Source organism: Rhodnius prolixus, unplaced genomic scaffold (genome assembly GCF_049639745.1).
Source record: "Rhodnius prolixus isolate KJV_2025 unplaced genomic scaffold, Rpr scaffold_12, whole genome shotgun sequence".
Lineage (NCBI taxonomy): Eukaryota > Metazoa > Arthropoda > Insecta > Hemiptera > Reduviidae > Rhodnius > Rhodnius prolixus.
The window spans coordinates 2,906,286-2,923,666 of NW_027411635.1; the positions used below are offsets into that span (position 1 = coordinate 2,906,286).

A 17,381-nucleotide genomic window follows, 5' to 3' on the forward strand; every position below is an offset into this window, starting at 1 on the left:
CCAATTTTATTCTAATGGCTTCTCCCAAATCTCGAGGAATGTGTATATTCGTCAACACTCTTCATTGCTACTAGGGCTTACAATACCGAAGTAAAATCTGAATGCCGGTATTTGATATTTGAAATTTGAAATATCGGGATACCGGTATTATTAATAAAAAATTTACTAGTTATATTTTTACTTACATCAGATATTATATTGACTTGTTAACAAATAATTGCTGAAATCTAATAAATATTGTTCTGAAATGAGTAGATATTATTAATTTTATTACATAGAGAGTAGGAATAGATAGATAAAAAAATCGTGCAAATAAAAAAAGTACATATTAAATTTTATGTTATATTTTACATATAATAGGCTCGCATGGCATTATGTAATTAAAGAAGCGAAAAATATAATTAATTGAAAGTATTTATGAAACAATATTAATAACTTGCGTTTTGTTTATTAAAGTATGCTCTTAAAAAACATAAACAATTAATCGTTTCATCATCAAGCGAGGACCGAATTTTCGTACAAATATAACCAGCCGCTGAAAAAGCTCTTTCTGATTCTACACTTGTCGGCACTATTGTCATTAAGAAATCATACACATTTTGTAAATACGTTCCTTTGGTTCCTGTTTTTTCAAAAAAAGTAATTTCATCTTTTATTTTTTGTTCCAGACTTGGAATTTTTTTAAACGCAGGCACGGGTGAAGTATTTAGTGTTTCGTCTATTGCTGCCTGTAGTTTTCTCTTTAATGCGTTTACGTTTACCTTGTCAGATTCTAATATTGTTTCGAAACTAATTTGAAAAGATATTGGAAGGGATGTTTCTTGCACAACTTCCATATCTTCTGTATCTTCTAGATTTTCAGGTGTGAGCCGTTTTGTTAAGCTTACAATTTTTTTAATGATTGTAAATTTGGATATGCGTTTAAATACTTCTACAACATCTTGTGAGCCTTTTTGCAGATACTGAAGTATTTGTGATAATTCAGTTCGTCGCAGTAAAATTCGAGATTTTAATGCTTCCAATAATTCTAATGCAATTGTAGATTTTTGCTGGGAAAGAGTATTTAACATAAATGTCAAAGAAGCGTCAGCCGTCAAAAGATTTGCATCTTTTCGGCATAAAGCATCTACTGTTAATTTTACAGGAGTAAGAGCAGCAATAATTGAAGATAATAAATTAAATTCTTTATCTGAAAAATGATAAATTGTGTATAAATTCAATTTTTATCAACCAATGTAATACAAAAATACCGGTATTTTTACATAAATACCGGTTTTTAATTACGGACAAAAATCGTCCGGGATTCCGGTATTCGGGATCCCGAGATCCTGGTATTGTAAGGCCTAATTGCTACGTAGGTTTCACTAATTGATCTACGAATTTTTTTAATCTCCATTTTTCGGTTTTTTGGATGTACTTGATTGATTAACCTCAGTTCTGATTATTTCTTTTCGTAATACAATTTAATAATAATGTATTAGGGAAGGGATTAGCTATGAGGTTAGCATACTGGACTCCCACGCGGAGGTCTCGGGTTCGAATCCAACTGCTGACCCTTAGATTTTCTCTTCCTAGGAGCTTCTTACAGCTCACTGTCCGGTGATGGACAGTGTTGTCTGTAACGAGAGAACACTGTCCGGAGGCCGGCAGTGCACTGGAAAAAGCTCCGGGCGCTAATGACCTCAGCTGTTGATGCGCCAAAAAAAAAAAAAAAAAAAAAATGTACTTTAATAAAAATGGATTATGTATGCAATTGGCTGATGTTTAAATGAAAGGGTGATGATAAAGGCCTAATAGACTCGTATCATCTGCTTATTGTATCGCAGTAATGATACGTGTTAAATCCCACAAATCTAGATAAGCTGACTACACTAACGATGTAGGATACACTCTTTGCGATAAGTGGACACAAGGCTTTAGAGTTCGGCCCTTCAGAGGAGAAAAACACCTTCCTTTGTGCTTTACACAAGAGTTCTTCACTAGTATCCTGAATTAGACCCCTAGACCTTTTGTGTCATGTAAAGTACTCTTACTGGCTATCTCTTATGGAGAAACGGTATATAATTAAATCTAAAAAAGATTATAAAACATACTTTTTTTTTAATAAACCCCAAGGATTAAAAATTTGCCAATTGTATTCATTTGAGCAAAAAAAAAAGTTTGCAAGTGTTCCCTCCATATATTTTGATTGTTCTTTTTCAATGACGTTTTGATTGTATACCGATCATTCTCAAACCCTGAATAGTTTAAATTATTACATAATTTATAATTTCGAAGGGCACTCTTATAACAGTTAACCACAGTATAAAATTTCATCCGCCTATTAAAACTTCTTCAGAAAATTAGAATGGTTATAAAAGAAAACAAAGTAATTTACAAGACACTTTAGGTTTTCTTTAAACATATTTAATTTTAATCCTTTACAATTTTACTATTTTTTTAAGCCTTCAGAAGTTCAAAAACGTGAATCATGAACAGTAAAAAACAAACAAACAATAGTTTATCTTAGACCCTAAAACTTTATCATAAAATTCATAAGTATTTTTAGAATTGTAATGACCTTTAGTCGTGTTTTCGATGTTTAAAAAAACAGTAAAATTGTATAGTCTTAAAATGAAGAATGTTTAAGAAAAAAAATGGAAGTTTTCTGTTTAGATATATTTTGTTTTTCTTACCATTTCACTACCTTGTAATTCTATAGAAGCCTAATTTAATGGAGAAACGTTTTTCAAATATTGTTATCACCGTTTAGACTTATTAGTCATAATTGTTAATTTTGTACAAAAATGTCCTTATTTGGTGAAATGAACTAGAAGTTTTATTGAAACTATTATAATTGATTATATTATGAATCATCGTGGTTCGTAAAATATAGTTTGGTTTTTAGGAAACTACAAAGAAAATACAAATTTATTGATCTCTTTAACAAAATTAATTTGATCTTATGTAACCCTCCCAATAAATATTATCTTCTTTCAGAAATTCAAAGCCGACAAACGAATTAAAATTGCGTAATGTATTGTACTTTAAAAGAAATATTTTCATTTAAATTTTTATGTAAGAGAAAATTATAAACATCATGTACAAGTTTTCAAGATTCCAATATTGAAAAAGATTTTCAGTATTTTTACTTTATTGAATTAGTACAGTGGCACTTGATAAATTGTAAATAGGATAGATTAGGAGAATGCGAGATACACCGTTTCCAGGCAGATTGAGGTTGCACACTAACACAGTTTTTCACTATCTTAGGATATGTTTTCTATTATACATTGTATTGTTATTAGAGTAGGGCGCCACGGTAGCCGAGCGGTTAGAGGCGAGACCTGCGAAGCTAATATGTATTGCGGTACTGGGTTCGATTCCCCGGTCTTAGGCCTTGGATTTTATTTAATGGTTAATAAAAGAAATTTACAGTAAAGTATGTTTGCTAGTAGTCGCCTCCGTTCACGACTACCTAATTGGTAGTTGGACGTTAAGCCCCGCCTGAAAAAATAGGCGATTACTTTACTTACCTTTTATTAGAGTAGAAGTTATGCTTATAAGCCAAACTTGGATTTTATTTAATGGTTAATAAAAGAAATTTCAGTAAAGTATGTTTGCTAGTAGTCGCCTCCGTTCACGACTACCTAATTGGTAGTTGGACGTTAAGCCCCGCCTGAAAAAATAGGCGATTACTTTACTTACCTTTTATTAGAGTAGAAGTTATTCTTATAAGCCAAACTTGATTCACCTACAACCCTAACTCTTTTTCGAAGCATTTACCCTAAAATTTTATAATTGCCAAAATAATTATTTGTACAAGTCGAAAATGTAGATTAAGTAGTATTAGGTTTGCTTCAATTTGTGTAGGTTCTCATATAATACGCGGGGTAAAAAAAAAAAAAAATATCTAGTCCATTTGATTATTCGATGTATTGTAGCGTTTCTCTTAATTTCACTCAAAAAGAAAATTGATGTACTCAAACACCTCCTCGAGAAAAATGTGCTCTGATTGTGGTGTTGAAGATAGAAGGCAGTAGTTACGGATGTGTTGAGACCTGTTAGCCCTAGTACTTCTTAGAGGGTTCTAAGAAGTAAACGTCTTCTTTGTAAAGAACTGTTTGTTTACATTTGATGTACAAAAACATTATTTGACATATACCCCTTTTTTCATTATTTTCTTTGTTTCAAAATTAACATCTGACGGTAATTGATGTACTCAAACCTCCTCCTCAAGAAGAATGTGCTCCGATTGTGGTGTTGAAGAAAGAAGGCAGTAGTTACGGATGACTTGCGAATTTGTGGCCTGTTAACCCTATTCTGTAACGCTATTCCGAGGTAGGGTGTAACAGAATATGTCTCAGATCAGATTAGATTCCATGAGGATTGTTCAAAAGGCCTTCTTCGCCGCGACCCAGAGGTCTATTGTAGTTACGCACCTCTTTCAGTCCTGTCTGTTTAATTAGACCTAGAAGTCTGGTGAGAGGCGCCTCAGTAAAGCATAAAGGTATGTGTTTTTTTTTCTCCGAAGCGTCGAACCTTGCCAGACCCATGCCATAGCATAAAAACACTTCATAAAGTGTTTTGTCATTAGCAGAAAAACTTCTTCTGTAGAAATTACGAACATCCCCGGCACGCCATTGTTACTGATTTGATCATTGTTAATACTATCAAGACATACGACCATACTTAAAGTTTAAAATGGCCCTTAGTATGTGTGTTTAACCGCCTGCTTTCGGCCATAATTACTTTTACTAAATTTATTAGCTCTTATTCAAAGTTAAAAAATGTCACGAGTAAAAGTTACGGCTCTTCTTTTACGTAAAGGCTACACTAGTTTAGAAAAAAAAAAGTTTTGTTTTAACCTTCGGAAATATTTTTGAAAACACTCAAAAATTAATTAAGTGATTCTTCCAGTGGATCAATTTTATCCAATAACTTACTATCGAGACCTTAATTAGTTCCTAAACTAAATATCGAATTTTATCTTTCAAGATGTTCATTTCTTTAGGTGTCTGACAACAAACTGACTTGCACGCACACCTCAGATCTATTTTATGAACAACTTTTGGTACTCAGGGAACCTCAAAAAACCTGTTTGTATTCCGGTGAAAGTCAATTATGAAAATTTGATAAAGTAATAAAACCAATAATTAGTTTTAAATTTAATTAAATACATAATACAATAATTGCTCTCATTTCAGGTAAAAGAAAGCTAAGTCGAATGCTACGACTGTAATATAACCTTCGCTTATCTCTTACACAAGTTCCTATAGACATGAACCACCATTGGTATATTTAACCCTGCCCTAGTTTAGGCATTATTGGTTTAATTACGTTCTGACCTATTTCGCTATTTTTACTGTTTTTAGGAGCGTATTTTTCTAGAATTCCACGTTCCCGACTTAAATGGCTAGATGGTTTTTGTGAAATTAATCAAACATAAAACAGTTATCGTGAGTTTTTTTTCACCGAAAAATTGTTTCGAGGTCCAATGAACACAAACAAAAAATTTAGCTAGGTATTAAGCGGGGTGTTCTATGTTGAACTGACCTTAGATCTATGCTTATAATATATAAACAACATTCTGCTTCAACAACTCTTAAACTTTGTTACATAATGTTAGTTTTACCAAAAAGCTACTATAGTAGATGGATTTTATTTAAACTTAGTATGCTATTTATACACCAAAATTACTTGTAATTTTTATTCGAGGAAAAGTTCCATAAAAGTTATGTTAGGTGAATTTTGGACTGTATGATTTCTGTGTTAATTGAACGTGGTTTTGATTGCTGGATCAATGTGGAAGGGCCTGTAAGATTTTTTTTCTACAACAGATTCTATACCCCACGGATCTATTTATATAGGGTGTTCCGTGTTGAGTTGATCTTACGAAAGGAGTCGGTCCTTCTTCATTTGTGACTAAACCATTTAGAAGGGACCCACTGTAATTATTTTTCTTTTAATGTCTGGTGGCACTGTGCAGAGGGTTTTGTTTTATTAATGTGAAATAAAGTTCGAGGCAACCTTAGAGGTTCTTCTGGGACTTCCATTCGTGCATTTTTGTGTTGGGGGAAGAGCCATAGAGATCAGTCTATAGAGTGGTTAGCATCCTATTATTCAAATATATGAGCCTCAAACTTCTTAGTATAGTCGGGAATCTGGGGGAAAAAAATAAAGGAGCAGTTTTGATGAACCCGAAATATCATTTTGAATCAAGATTCGGAGTGATAGATTCAGACGTGAGTTTTAATTATCACTCTGTGCTCAACGAGAAATTAGATTGCGGTCACATAAAGAGGGTCAGCTTCGGCAGCACCATTTTAGAGCTGTTTTGTTAGCTGAAATCTGTACAATTATAAGCTAAATGATCAGGGCTCTACTGCCAGAAGAATTGCTATCTTCTTTGAAAGTAAGGGAAAACTCAGCATCATAAGTCTTTTTTTGGCAGTAGTTACTGACTGGGCAACTGGCCAATCGAATTCTGAATATATGATGACCATTCATCAATTTCTAATCATTCACCGCAACAGCAAGAGAAAGTCGTATGAATGTCACATTACACGTTTGATTTAATAAAGACTTTGCAGGAGTCACAAATTTAACAGTTAATATATTGGTTCCAGCCACATGAATTTGATGAATGCCGTTTCGACGTCTCAGTGAACGACTGTGTTTGGTATCTACGAGCAGAGAGTTCTGAGGACCGCCAACACTGGGTCGACATCCTCGAAGCTTTCAAGGTAATCACATTGTTTATGTATTAATTTATAGATTAAAAATAATTTTTTTTTAAATTGGAATCACAAAGGACACTGTATTTACGTGAGTGTAACAAAAAAATCTGTAAGTTTGTTCCCCCTCTACTCTCTTTCTTTCAGAGTGTAATTTGTTCTTTTGCAACTATGTTTACCAACAGTCACTATTATCTATCTCTTATACTTCCTTGTATCACCTTAAAAGGCCAGTGCAATTTAAAGAAAGAAAAACAAAACCAGCTTTTCATCTCAACAATAGTTTTGTATACTGGGTTTGAAATTAAGCATACACTTTGAAGGCTAAAAAAAGTTTCCTTTATGGGTAATCGTAGAAAGTGTAAACTAGAAGAAAGAGATCGGTATTCGGTGTAAGTGAGTGTGCAGAGTTGAAAGTCTGTCTCGTGCGAGATCGTGGTACTAATAAAAAATATTGGATTTAATCGGACCAGGCAGCTGGATCTTTTTCTCAAAGATTAAAGATTTTAGATAAAAGTGATGCAATAGTGAAAGGCTAAGGCTGTATTCATTTTGAACAAATTGCTGACGGTTGGGCGATTATGTTTACTGTATTCAGCTATAATCGCATTCACTCCGTTTTGACTGGGAAAGGTCCCTCTTTTGTCAATAGGAAAAAGAGCATTATTTCATTGTGAAAATGAGTCACTAGGATTAAAAAATTCGTGCCAGTTTCAGTCATTATAAATTTTATTCTGCCGAGCTTTCGACTTGGTCATCTTCAGGGCTTATTTATAATATACTGTTTTACATCATTAGAGAGTTGGTGTGTCTTCTGTCTTGTCTGTTCATGGACCTGAAGATGACCTAGTCCCTTGGTTGAAAGCTCGGCAGAATAAAGTTTATAATGACTGAAACTAACTGGCATTAATTTTTTCATCCTATTGAAACTATGATTCAGTCACCAAAAATAATGAACAGTAAAATGAGTCACAACAACTTGCTTAGCAATAGAAGATTTGAATTTTGAGCTCATCCGTGGAAAGCTTTAAAGGCCAAACATGACGCTCTGATTACCAGTTCTTCAGCTCCTTGGCCACTTCATTTATTGTGATGATTTATCGTACGGCAAGGGCATGTAATTTTTTAGACAATAGTTAGCTCTAAATGATAGCGTTTAATTTTGCAGTAAGCTTGATAGGTGTTGAACTTAAAAAATTTTTGAATTGTAAGGTAGAAGAACGCACCGACTTTACCTCTGTATCCAAGTAATTTTTGGACAGAAAGATTTCGCAGGAATTGTCGGGCAAAACTATGGTATTAGGCTTTCGCCCTCATAACTAAAACTTCTTCAAGATTCTTACAGTTACAGGGAGCTGGGTGATGTGGAAACCATACAGGGTGTCCCAAGCTATATGGATAACGACTTTTTCTCGGAAACTAAGATAGCTAGAAAAAAACTGAAAAATACGTGTCCCCTTAGTTTTTTGTTAGGAATCCAAATTTAATTTGTAAATTTTTTTCGGTGCTTCCAGAAGCGAGATACAGGCACCAACTTCATTTTTTCAAATGGAGAGGTGTGGTTTTTATTTAAGAAATAGATTCCTCTATTTTTTTTAAAGAAAAATTTACTTGAACGGTTTTTTTCTGTGAGCGATATTTTACAAGTTATGAATGAAAACATGATTCTTATAAGAAATTTCAAAATGATAATATTATAACGGTTTTTTGATTGAATAAGAAGAAAAGTACTATTTTATTATAAATTTTACTCCTCAGTAACATTACAGATCATGCTCGAAATGACCTCCACCATTAGAGATGCAAAGACATGCTCTTTCCTGCCAATTGTCCCTTACTGCCAAAAAAATAAATTCGGCTTTAAACGAGTTACAGGCATCTGTTATTCTCTGCTTTAAATCATCTACAGATGCATGCCCGGCTTGATTCTAATACACCTAGATTTAGAAATGCTTTTAGATAAGCTGAAATAAGAAAAGAAAGAAAAAAGTTATAAATAATCACCTTGTTTTTCAGGTATCCCCAAAGGAAATAGTCCATAGGTGTCAAATCCGGTGAACGAGGTGGCCACTGAATCGCCCCCCGTGTCGATATAACACCATCAGGCATGTTAAGAGATATCTCGATAGGCAATTTGATGGGCGTGTTAATTTCTTATTAGAATCATGTTTTCATTCGTAACTTGTAAAATATCGCTCACAGAAAAAAACCGTTCAAGTAAATTTTTCTTAAAAAAAAATAGAGGAATCTATTTCTTAAATAAAAACCACACCTCCCCATTTGAAAAAATGAAGTTAGAGCCTGTATCTCGCTTCTGGAAGCACCGAAAAAAATTTACAAAATAAATTTGGATTTCTAACAAAAAAACTAAGGGGACACGTATTTTTCAGTTTTTTTCTAGCTATCTTAGTTTCCGAGAAAAAGTCGTTATCCATATAGCTTGGGACACCCTGTATATAGGGACTAATCTGAAGTTTGATTTCTCAAAATATCCAAATAAGCAAGCTTAGGAAGATCAATCAGTGCTCAAAGCATCCAGCACCGGCGATAATAATATCCTGAGAGGTCTTCTTCTCGGACTACCAAGCAGTAAGCTATTAGCTCCCTGTCAAGTCAATTGTTGAATGCTGAACTGTTGAATAGCTGGGAATGCTTTTCGATATAATTAGTAGCTAAGGTAAGGTTTCTTCTCGTCTAGGGGCTTCCTGGGTCTTTTATTTTATGAAAATTTAATGAAAGATTCCTTTCATAATCAGGTGTTTGCAAAATATTTATTTCTAGTAAAAACTCAATTTCTGAAAATTTGGCACGATCGCAATGCTTTTCTTAGTTACATAATAGTTTAAAGAATCAATCAAATTTTTATTAGTCTTTGTAAATATTGTACATAAGATCATATAGGCAATCTTGATGTGCTGCATATCGTATTTATATAATATATACGGTACTCTGAGTAATGTGAGCTAATGAATAAACTCGGTTGCAAATGGACTTACCCAACTTATTTTAAACATTGCCATTACTGACACTCCTTGGAAGGAAAAGACTCGCCACTGGCTCTCTTCGTGGGTGAACAGAAATCCCTAACTGTTGCTTATCTGAGTGAGGTCACTTCTCCCAGTGATGTCCTCTTTTTAATCCGGGTTTTAATAGAGTTTGACACCTCTGCCTTAAACTAAAAGAAACTAGGAAGATTCTAGTTAGAGTACATTACACTTAATAACCTAGCATTACCATCACTCACCAAGCAAGCGCTAGAAAGGCCAATATGCCTTCTAGATGCTTTGAGGATAACTTCGGCCAAATTTAGGCAAGAAGGCTTTTCATGAAAGTTCTTATGAAAGGAGACAGACAATAAGAGATAGCTTCCAGAAGCTAATGCACTCCTCTCTCAATGCCCTTTCCAGTTTTTTAAAGATGTTGAAGCCCCAACTTTGGAACCTAAAAAATAAATATAAAGATGCAGATCGTGTATACATGTCTGCGGTAATGTTTTTAAATCTTCCGAGCCCTTTAAAAAAAACAAGGCTAGTGTAGCCTTCGTAGTTTAGTGGCAGAAACCTCCCTTAGTGTAATCCGAGTTTTTTCCGAATCAGTCGTTTTTGCGCTGTCATCTCCTCTGCTCTCAAAAGTGGCAGAAGTCTCATATTCCTCCATTTCACAATCTACACACGGTTCTGAGTAGATAAGTGCCACCCAGTGCAGATATTTCCTGTACCTACCGCCACTGTCTCTGAAATGAAATGAAGCGAGCAGTTTGAGGAGAGCGAGTCGTAGGTTTCACCATTCATTTAATGAAGAAAAAAGAAAAAATAATGAAGAAATAGGGTGATTATTTTCTACCTGAATTAGTTGTGTTTAACATTAAACAACTTGGGGAACTTACATTTAAATTGGTATTTGAAAACACCCTTAATATCTCTTTTCTTAAAAGAGGTGATGGGTGGTTGTATGAGTAACTTGTACCAAAAATTTGATGATCCCTCTGTCCAAGTTTGATCCCTATAGTTCTGCTTTGAGATTTGCACATCTCCTTTTGTCTTGAAAGAATCCAAAGCTTGTGTACTTTAACTAGAGAGCTTCAGTGTGCTAAATCCCAGTAATTTCTGTTAATAGATAAATAGATTTAATGGATTTTAAAGTGAAGCGGAGCCTATCGTGACAGTCTTAAATGTCCAACTTCCAAACCAGGTAAGAGTTTCCTCTTTCAGCAAAAAAGTTTTTAATTTCATTTTCAGTTTTTATTTATTTTTTTCAATAAGGTTCCAGTTTTACTTATTCCTATTGCAACTGTGTCAAATTTTCTCAGATTGAGTTTTCCCCGAAAATTATTTTTATGAGCTCCTTTAAGTCCGAAAAGTTGTTTAAAAAAAAAGGTCTGATTGTGAGTTTGTTTATATTTGTACAGAATATATCGAAATCGAAAAATCGCAGAAAGCTCCGATATATTACGAAGTTTCTCTTATCTTCCTCCATTTATCCTGTTTTTAATGTAGAGGGCTTGCAATCCCAGAGATCCATTCCCTGAGATTCTCCATTAGCTCCGCAATGGAGCCTTCAATTTTTATTGAAGAAAAAACACTAATTTTGCTCGTGACAAAAAAAAATGCTATCACAAGAGCAATAGAATACAGCTTTGGCATAGTTTGGCCACTTATACGTTGCAGATTTTGGGAGACTAATTAATATTAAAGCAGTTTTAGGAATGAAATAAATGATTTCGCCATACCATCTAGTATATTTAGAAGGAAAGATGACTCAAATTGCTGTTCATGCTTCTTCGTGGGAAATAACAAAACTTATAGTTTTTTTTAAAATACCTGACAATTTAAGCAGCCCTACTAGTGCACCTATGTGTTATATACACCTTCTAGTTGCTACTATGTGTGAACAACCAACGAAATTCATTGTAGTTTCTAAGTGTTTGAACCAGCTTTTTCTCTTTTATTTTCTATTTTTTTTTTTTTTACTTGATTTTTTTTTTAATTTTCTTGATTTTGTGTTTTCCAAATATTATTTGGTTTTTTTTTTTTTAATTTGGGTGTTTAGGCGGAGTCTGGCTACGGCAGCCAGTGCAGCCTCAAGCGCCACGGTAGCGCCGTCTCCCTAACCTCCACAACTTTGTCTTCCACTTCAGCGTCCAGCCTCAAGAGTTGTCGAGGTAACTATTATCCTTAAACTCTAGTCTAGATTATTAATTTACAGCAAAGAAGAAACTAACATTCAAAAACTGCAAGCATTTTGTTACTACTAGGATGTAATAAACGTCTGTGCGTTTTTCACCTTAAATGTTTTTAAAAAAGGTTGTTTACACTTCTTAACTATTCCACGAAATATAGCCCATTATTTTTTATAACTTGAACACATCTATGAGTCAACAATTCCATGCCCTTTCAGCTGTCTTTGTTGCCTAAAAAAATTCCGCTTCCACCTACGGACAAGCTTGGGTTTTCTATTCTGAGAGAAATCCAGACTTCAAATCATCTATCACCAAGAATGTTTGTCGAGATGTGTGTCTTTGCGTTGTTTTCTTGAAGAGGTACTATTTTTGTTTTAAACAATGAGGGAGTATTTTTCAGCAAAAATGGAGTGTACCTATTCAAGTTCACGCCCTGGGAAACCGGCTAAAAATGAAAGCGGTTTCCTTGATCATTTTTTCTCAAATATCAAGTCTATAGAAGGGATTGTAGTTAGTTACATCTAATTCATTGTTATATGTTTGATTCCGGAAATAATCCACTTTTAAGGAATTATCAGTTAGGTGAAAAGAAAATCACCTAGGGTTTGAAGAAGGGTCTTATAAACTTCAAGTAGAAGTGCAGTTTTCTGGGGAATGCTGCTGAAGTTTTGGGTAATCAAACTTTCTGCTTGCTGTAAGTTGATTGGGACATGTTTAATTCACATGATTGTTTTCTGAACTGGCCATATAAAGACTCGCTTCGGAAGGTATCTGACGTCAAAAGCGTTGAATCTCAAGGATTGGGACGGAGGGAGTGCTATAGAGTGAGCGATCTCGCGCGGCATCAGTTGATACATGAAGAAGTCGTACACTTATAACCCCTCCAAAAAAAAAGATAGTGGAGCCCTGAACTAACCTATTCTACACCCGAATAGCGGCATCCTTCGCTATAACCATTTTTAAAGTGTTAGTAAAAATAGAGAATTAAAAACAAACAAACAAAAACGCACACATTGTTTACATTCTGGCAAGCTGTATTTATCGCAGCTTATTAGGTATGTACTAGAAAGATGAAATTACTTGCTGGCAGGTCTGAAAGAGAAATTGGCTGAGATGGAAACCTACCGGGACATTCTCTGTTCACACATGGACACTCTGCAGAAATTCTTTGATAACTGTGTCGAGAATCGAGCTATTGGTATGTAACCTAATCAAGGGAACGACTTCCAGTTAAATCAGTAATTGTTTCTGAATTCACTTCTGTGTTTCCCACGAATTCATTTTGACCCTATTTGCGAGCTATTCGCCTGTCTTCAGCATGTGAAGGTGAGAGTTTTTAAAATGTTGAACTTGTGAACTGAACGATTAGTTCAGGGAGTTGAACTGAGTTTAGATTGTACTTAATAATATGAATTTTTTATTGATGTTCAAAATATAGCCCATTCCATTGTTGTAAGACAACTTTTTGTCAGCTATTGGATCCCTCGCTAATACCCACTCCTTGGCTTTGAAGTCTAACAAACTCTTACATTCCAAATTCGACTGCGACAGAGTTATTATATAACCTTTAATATAATAAATCTGCGAGAGGAGTATGACCAAGTCAAAGTAAAGATAGGAAATCAATATAAAGTCAATCAGCAACAAATCATAAATTTATCCTTCGTAGTTTTAGAAAGCAAATATATACATTATTTCTTATAGCATAAATGATTTTGTAAAAGCGCATTTCTCTTTAAGAAAAGTTGAAATTACGCATTGTGGCGGCGATCTGTTGCAGATGTAAGTCCATTTGCCACATTCTACAACTCATTTTATCTTTCTTTCGTGAAAGCGACTGACGGTTCTGAAGCAGTGCACGAGTTGTAATTTGGATTTTTATTTGTCCTGGAAATATCTACGTCACATGATGGCTACCCTGACCTTTTCTTTAATTTTGTCATGATATATCAATATTATATTTTTTTTTTGAAGCGCATCAGCATGTGGAGGTTATTGGCGCCTATAGCTTTTTTCAGTGCACTGCTGGCCTCTAGATAGTGTTTTCAGACACAAGTCCATCATCGAACATGAGCTGTAAGAAGCTCATGGGGAAAGGACATCTAAGGGTCACAAGCTGGATTCGAATCCAGGATCTCCGCGTTGGTTCCAGAATTCGCTAACCGCTGAGCTATCCCTTATTTTGATTACTATTAACGAACTCAGCATAGTATGTTGATTCGCCATACCCATCGGTTTCACCATAGCGCATGCTATCCGCATGCTCCATCAGCTCGCGTTTTTTGCATAGGTGATGCAAAATTACCGTTATATCGTTCTGCTATAAAACCTTTCTTTGTGTTTGTGAATGTCTGAGTGTATAAATTTGGAATGTAAAATGTGTTAGTGTAGCGGGGAGACTCGCGTTAACAATTCTCAACAACTTATGTAATGTTACATTGGAGAGAGGAAAAATAACATGCTGGCGATAGACAAACGCTCTTTTATTTAAAATAAATAAATTAAAAATATCAATTAAAAAGGCGAATTTTAATATTTACTTTTTTTTTCCTGGCAACCATATAAAAAACAGAAGCTTCCATGTCCAATGAGAAATTGAATATACACGATTTCAAAGGAGAAGCGATGACATTCAAGGTGACATCAGGCGCCGTACTGACTGCGCTATCTCAGTGCATCGACATGATGCGTAAAAGAGAAGAACTTTGGCGTAAGGGGTTGGAGAAGGAACACAGCCGGGTGATAAAGTTGGAGAAACATATTGATGCGTTACGCGTCAAGCATGGGCCTCTCACTGGACCTGATCAGGAGGTAAGTTTGTTCACTGCAGTATAAACGTTCTTATAGCTATCCCAGGCTATCGTACCTTGTAGATATCACATTTTTTCACTTCCTCTTATTTATAGTAAGAGTTAGTATTGCGATCTAATCAAATTTTCTAAATTGTATTCTCAAAGAAAATACAATATATCTTTTGAATTCTTTTTAGAACGAAAAATTAATGTCTTTTCTGTGTAAGTTTTAGAAATGAGGTTCTTTATTTAGAGGTTTAGTTTTTAAAACTCAAACTCATACATATAGTACACAACTTTGACAACTTAATTGATGACACTCTGAGGCGCGTCGACATAAACTTTAGCAAGCTGCTGTCTTCACAATGATCTTGTCATTAATTACTAGCCACCTTTTTCTTTATTACTTCTGGTAAGGTTTTTCGACTTGTAAAACGTCTGCACACCTCCTAAGACCACTCTCAGGGTTTTTTCTTACTCGTTTTGTACAAAAATTATAATTTAAAATTACGTTAGAGCATGTGTTTAAATGGGGGGGGGGCATGTAGGCAAATGTAGTTGCATTACCGGAGTATCTGGCCCATTGTACTTTGTTCTTGGGTAATGATTGAATATGTCTCTGATCTCCTTGATTAGAATATACTATCCATGAAACTGAAAGTATTAGAACGTATCAGTTTTATCAATTTATCATCTTTTACTTAGATATATTCTCAGCTGTATGTTATATTTTTATGAATAACTAACTTGTGTTCCAAATCAAACTTTATTTTTTCTTATAATTTCTTAAACCGTTTCGGTCAACTCTGGGTCCTTTTCTAGTTTATACAAATCTTCCCAATGTTATTCATACAGTTATAAAAGTGGTCAGCTCCATACCAAGTAATGTCTCTATTCTTATATTTAAATTAGTCTAAAGTTGTTGATGTCAAAGCAATTTTCAAAACCTTGTGGCACAACATAGTCTTAGAGAAACTTGGTTGCCGTATGGATGAATCTCCTAAGTATGCTTTACTGTTGCATAAGAAAATCAAGGTTCGGAAATGGACCAAAGTCCGTGGCTCAGAGGCAAACAGTTAAGGGCAGTCAGACTCTTTTACTGGCTGAAAATGACGCTATCAAAGTAAGGTTTTGTTTATTACAGTTTGATACGCTACAGAGATACTTTCTCCCATTTAAAACAAGGAGATGCATGTATTAATATTTGTTTAATATGCAACTAAAGGATTTGTGCAATTTATTTAACAGGAGGGACCGCACAGTACATTAGGCGAGGAAGAGTTCTACGACGCCGTGGAGACCGGACTGGAAAGGATCGAGGAAGAGGTGGCTCTTAGAGAACGGCTGAATGACGTAAACACTAGTCTTTTAGCGCCGACAACTCCCGGCGGAGTCACTAACCACGTACTCTGGCCAGAGGTGATATTGATAGTCTTCATACCCTCTTACCAGCTAGAATTAATATGGGTTGTAACAAAGTTGATGTGTTCTTTTCAGTGAATGCACCAGCTTATTTTTTCAGTTTATCTACTACGATTACCTTCAGTTCTTGATTTGCTCCCCCTCCTTTCACTTCCAGTTTATGCTTGTACCATCTTTTGAAAAGGTCAATATTTTTATCTAGAAATTAGAGCGATTTTTTTTCTTTAATTTAAAAAAAAGTCTACATCGCTTCAAATGAGAGAGAGGAAGACTATTTCTCTACGGGCTGTTCATTTGGGTTCAAACCTTTAAAAAAGGTGAAATGAGCATCGAAAGTAAGCTCCGACTCTATCCTTAGAATCAGGCCACATCTGACGCTAGCTGTAGAAGCGGGACGTCCTTACCAATGCCAGAAATCCCGCTGTACTCTAGCTACTGCTGCTATCTGTAATTTATTCTATTTGGATAAGATTTGATTTGTAAAGGCAGATAATTATAGTAATTTTTAACATCTTTAATTGAAAAATCTGGTTTTATCGCCCTTTTAATACAACTCTAAGATATATAAATGAAATAATGGACTTTTTGGTTCAGTTTAAAAAGAGAATTAAAAACGATACGGAGGCTTAGCGCAAATTAACAGTTAGTATTCAGGAAAGTATAAATGATATTAATGACAGATTCGAGGTTAAATAGTTGTAAAGAAATTTGGTACTTTTTAGCATTTTGGACGAATTTAATAGCTATTGGGACTTGGAATGATTTATTTGCTCGACTTTAAATAAAAATTTAAATTTAATTCTAAGTTGATCACATTTTGACTATATAAGAAGGCTAGGAGTACGGCATGATAACAGAGCTCGTCCGATTTTACTTACTTACTTACTTATTCTCTTCCTCTTCTACCTTGCAGTGTAGAGGATTGCAAAAAAAGTTTCCATCCGTCCCTATCTCTGGCCATTGTCTTGGCTTTGTTGACTGTTATTCCAGTCGATTTTAATTGCACAAAATTAATTAATTTAAAAAACAGTTTTAAATTAAAAGGTTGCAGTATAAAAATTGCTGAGGATTTCCCCAAAGATGTGTTGCGTACGAGGAAATTTTTATTTCCTAAACTCTTTGAAGCACTTTTGAACTTTTTGATGTTTTATTGCTAATAAATACGCAATACTAAAATATAATAAATTAATTATTAAGGATTTGAGTACCCCTAACGTTGATAATGCCACTAGACGCTTGACAAAATGACTTGACTTCTGTCAAGTCTCCACG

The 17,381-nt window shown here is 34.6% G+C and overlaps 1 protein-coding gene across 2 annotated transcripts in view; it reads left to right on the forward strand.

The window, feature by feature from the left end:
• Positions 1-17,381, forward strand: part of cert (ceramide transfer protein) — a 30,530-nt gene that overhangs the window by 1,981 nt on the left and 11,168 nt on the right. Inside the window, exons 1-6 of one of the 2 annotated variants that reach the window (XM_074142779.1) lie at positions 5,646-5,796; positions 6,609-6,725; positions 11,766-11,877; positions 12,986-13,093; positions 14,468-14,706; positions 15,936-16,106. In XM_074142779.1, the coding sequence (XP_073998880.1) occupies positions 5,740-5,796; positions 6,609-6,725; positions 11,766-11,877; positions 12,986-13,093; positions 14,468-14,706; positions 15,936-16,106 (804 nt within the window). In that variant the 5' untranslated portion in view covers positions 5,646-5,739. Of the gene's footprint in view, positions 1-5,645; positions 5,797-6,608; positions 6,726-11,765; positions 11,878-12,985; positions 13,094-14,467; positions 14,707-15,935; positions 16,107-17,381 lie in introns of those variants that run through there. The other variant, XM_074142778.1, reaches the window with a different exon arrangement.